Raw genomic sequence first — 3594 nt, forward strand, 5'->3', positions numbered from 1 at the left:
TATCAATTTGAGAAAGGGAGTTACAGCGAGGTCTCACAGCTAGCAGACATGCTTATCAAGGTACAAGAAAGAGAGCACTGAAGCCAGATGGCCAGGCGCTAACCATATCAGTGAGCTGTACAAATGGACTTTCTAGTGACTCCTCCTTACAGGAACACAGTTGAAGGTTAGTCTAAACAAAGGCCTACACAGGGAACCCAGCACAGTGGCTCCCAACAGTCTCCCACCCAGAGCCGGCAGGGGAAGGGGCCGCGTCCCTGCGGGGAGGCGGACCGGCTCCAGGAGACCCGGCTGCCTGGGCGACCTTGTGGTTTAGATCTCACCTCCAGGTGGGGGCAGTCTCCCACCCAGAGCCGGCAGGGGAAGGGGCCGCGTCCCTGCGGGGAGTCGGACCGGCTCCAGGAGACCCGGCTGCCTGGGCGACCTTGTGGTTTGGATCTGTCACCCAGAGCTAGCAGAGGAGGGGGGCTGAGCCCCTAAGTGGGAGACAGGCCGTCTCCAGGAGACCCCCGCTACCTCCATGAGCCCCGAGCCAATCAACATAGGTATGTGAGCCCCGCTCCTGTCCCATGGGCACCCCCCTCCCCCCAGAATGACCCAATGGACAGACAGCAATGCCATAAAAGTCCAGGACCCTGCCTCAAGGCCAGCGTCCTTCTCGGGCACTCCCTGCTCTCCTCTCCACCGCCCGCTGTCCTGTCCCGCCGCTCCTGAGGAGCCGGGCTCAGTCCCAGAGCACGGCGGCCGCGCTGCTCTGTCGGCTCCCTGAGCTCCCAGTCGCCGTCACCTCGTCACCTCCTCCAATGTGTTCTCGCTTCTGAGGGCTGGTGCTCACGCTGGGGTTTGGAGACTTTCTTCTTCTTCTTTTTTTTAAGATTTATTTTATTTGAGAACAGTCACAATGGCCGGAGCTGTGCCAGGAGCCAGGAGCTTCTTCTGGGTCTCCACGCGGGTGCAGGGGCTCAAGGACCTGGGCCATCTTCTACCGCTTTCCCAGGCCACAGCAGAGAGCTGGATTGGAAGGGGAGGAGCTGGGACTCGAACCGTTGCCCATACGGGATGCCGGCACCACAGGCGGAGGATTAACCTTCTGCGCCACGGTGCCGGCCCCCGTGCCCTCCTCCCTGGGCTGTGCTGTTCTACAGACATCGGGGGGGGGGGGGGGGAGGGGGGGGGTGTGCAGCAGCCTGCCCAGCTCCTACCCTTACAGATTCTTTACAGTTTTTACTTACTGACTTTAGAGGCGGCGGGGGGTGGGGGGTGGGGGGTAGATATACATGACAGAGTGCTCTTTCCACTGATAACCACCGCAGTGAGAACCGAACCCAGGAGCCGGAACTCAACCCAGACCCATGCGGGTAGCCGGGAACCAACAACCTGAGCCGTGGCCGCCGCCTCTGGGAATCTGGAATTGGGAGCCAGAGCCGGGGACCCCCACTCCGCCCTGGGCCCGGCACCCTCACTGCTGCACCGGTAGCCCCCGAAAGGAGCGCGCTCGCGGCTCTGGCTGCCCTGGGCAGTTCCCTCAGCCGTCCGTGTACCCTGGAGCTCGGCTGTGCAGACACTGGGGGTGGCCACATCCCCGCTGGCCAGCCGGCTGTATCCCGCCTCGCTCCAATGCCAGAGCCTTTCCCCAGCCCTGACCTCCGGGCCTCCCCCACTCACGTTCCTCCCAGCAGGCTTCTCGGTTCCTCCTGTCCTTGACCTCTCCGCCGGCCTCTGGGATTGGCCACGGGCGCCACGGGCACCGGGCTGGGTCTGTTCTGCAGCCTCTTTTCCAGGGGCCCCGGGCCCCCTTCCTCTGCTGCCGAACTTCATCGTTCTACCCTTGCTGGCTCATTAGCCGGAGCTCTTCGGTTTTTCCTATTCTTTCTCTCCACTGGCCGCTAGCTGGGTGTTTCAGCACACACTTTTAACTTTCTACGGCCAACCTGCAGGGAACAGCGCGTTGTCTCAAAAGCAGCATAGGAAATGCATCACAAGCTACTTCCACAGCCCCCTCCGGCTCTGCTGTCTACTCTTGTCTAGCAAGTTACTCGCATGTTTGCTAGACGTTCCAGAATGTAACCACTGCTTCTACGTCAGTCAGTCACCTTCTGGTGTCACCTGCCTCTTTCACAGGTGACTTTACGTTGACAGCCTGGCTGTGGCCCTGTGCGTTTGGTTGTGTGTGCGCGTGTTGTCGCCGGCGAGAAGTACACTGCCGTCGCCATCTGCGGGTACGCGCAGAACGCCAGCACCCCTGCTCCCGTGGGTTGATTCTACCCCGCTTTGCAGTGGGGGCTTCCTGCTTCCCGCGCTTGGGATTCACCGGGCTCCCGGCGCCCACGCGCAGTGTTGTTAAAAAACACCTGGCCTCAGTCGTTTTCTGCCACGCAACTCCCCCGCCACGTGGGCCTGGCAGGTGGGTGTTCTAGGCTCTGAAGTGGCTGGTAACCAGGGCTGGGGGGGTTCCGACTCTCAGCCCCCCTCCCAGACTCTGGGCAGAAGATGGAGCTGGTGACCAACGATGAGTCGTCACAAGCCCTGAGGACGCCCGTGGACACCCAGAAGGCGGGGATTCCTGGAGTTTCTGACAGCTGGACCTGGGGTCCTGGGGGCGGTGCCTGGAACCTGCTGGGAAGTGCCACGCCCCCTGCTGGCCGTGTTAATTCAGACGCTGTCCAAGAACTTTCCTGGGAGTTGGCAATTCGGGAAACAGAGCCCTGTCTGAGGCTAGGATTGTTCAGGACTTCCTAAACTTGTGTTTGTCTGAGAAGCAGAGAGACAGGGAGCGCTCCCAGCCGCTGGTGCACTCCCACAATGCCCACCGGGACCGGGTCCCGACTGGGGCTGCAGCACTGAATCCGATCTCCCAGGTGGACAGTGGACAGCAGGAACCCAGGGGCGAGAGCTGGGGGCGGGGGCGCTGGGGTCCTCACCGCTGCTCTGCGGGGCGGGAGGAGCTGAGGGGGAAGGCAGGCAAGTGGCGCGAGGAGCACGGTGGCTGTGCCCAGCTGTCCCGAGGCCAGGCAGGAGACGCTGCTGTCCCACAGGCCGTGCTGACGGCCTTCACGGCTTGGCCCGGCCAGCGGCCCTGGCGGCAGCTGCAGGGACAGAGTCCCGAGCCTTCCGCCGCCCGCTCAGCGCGTCCATCCCTGAGGCTGGCACTTGGTCTAGCGAATCAACTGCACCTGAGCAGGGGTCTGGGGACCGCGTTCCTCGCCGGTCGCTCAGAAGCGCAGGTAAGACCTGGGGCTCACGATTGGCATCCCGATAAAACCACCTCGGGGCAGTCTTGCCGGCAGTGCTGCCGGGCCGGTGCCATCACAGCCAGCGGTGTCCCCTGGGGCAGCACCCACTGCTCACCGCGGCACCAGAGGGGGCTGCGCTCTAGTCTCTCCCACACCTCACGGGAGCTTCCAGGTTGCACCAGTGCAGCGCCGGCATCCCATATGGGCGCTGGTTCTGGTCCCCGGCTGCTCCACTTCTGATCCAGCTCTCTGCTGTGGCCTGGGAGAGCAGTAGAAGATGGCCCAAGTCCTTGGGCCCCTGCACCCACATGGGAGACCCGTAGGAAGCTCCTGGCTTCGGACTGGCTCAGCTCTGGCCTTT

The 3594-nt window shown here is 62.9% G+C and overlaps 1 protein-coding gene across 1 annotated transcript in view; it reads left to right on the forward strand.

Annotated features, from left to right (window-relative positions):
* Positions 1–520: 520 nt before the first annotated feature.
* Positions 521–3594, forward strand: part of LOC133758228 (maestro heat-like repeat family member 5) — a 17236-nt gene continuing 14162 nt past the window's right edge. Inside the window, exons 1-2 of the mRNA XM_062189410.1 lie at positions 521–545; positions 2477–2553. Coding sequence (XP_062045394.1) covers positions 521–545; positions 2477–2553 — 102 coding nt within the window. The remainder of the gene's footprint in view (positions 546–2476; positions 2554–3594) is intronic.

The sequence above is a fragment of the Lepus europaeus genome, chromosome 4, assembly GCF_033115175.1.
Source record: "Lepus europaeus isolate LE1 chromosome 4, mLepTim1.pri, whole genome shotgun sequence".
NCBI lineage: Eukaryota > Metazoa > Chordata > Mammalia > Lagomorpha > Leporidae > Lepus > Lepus europaeus.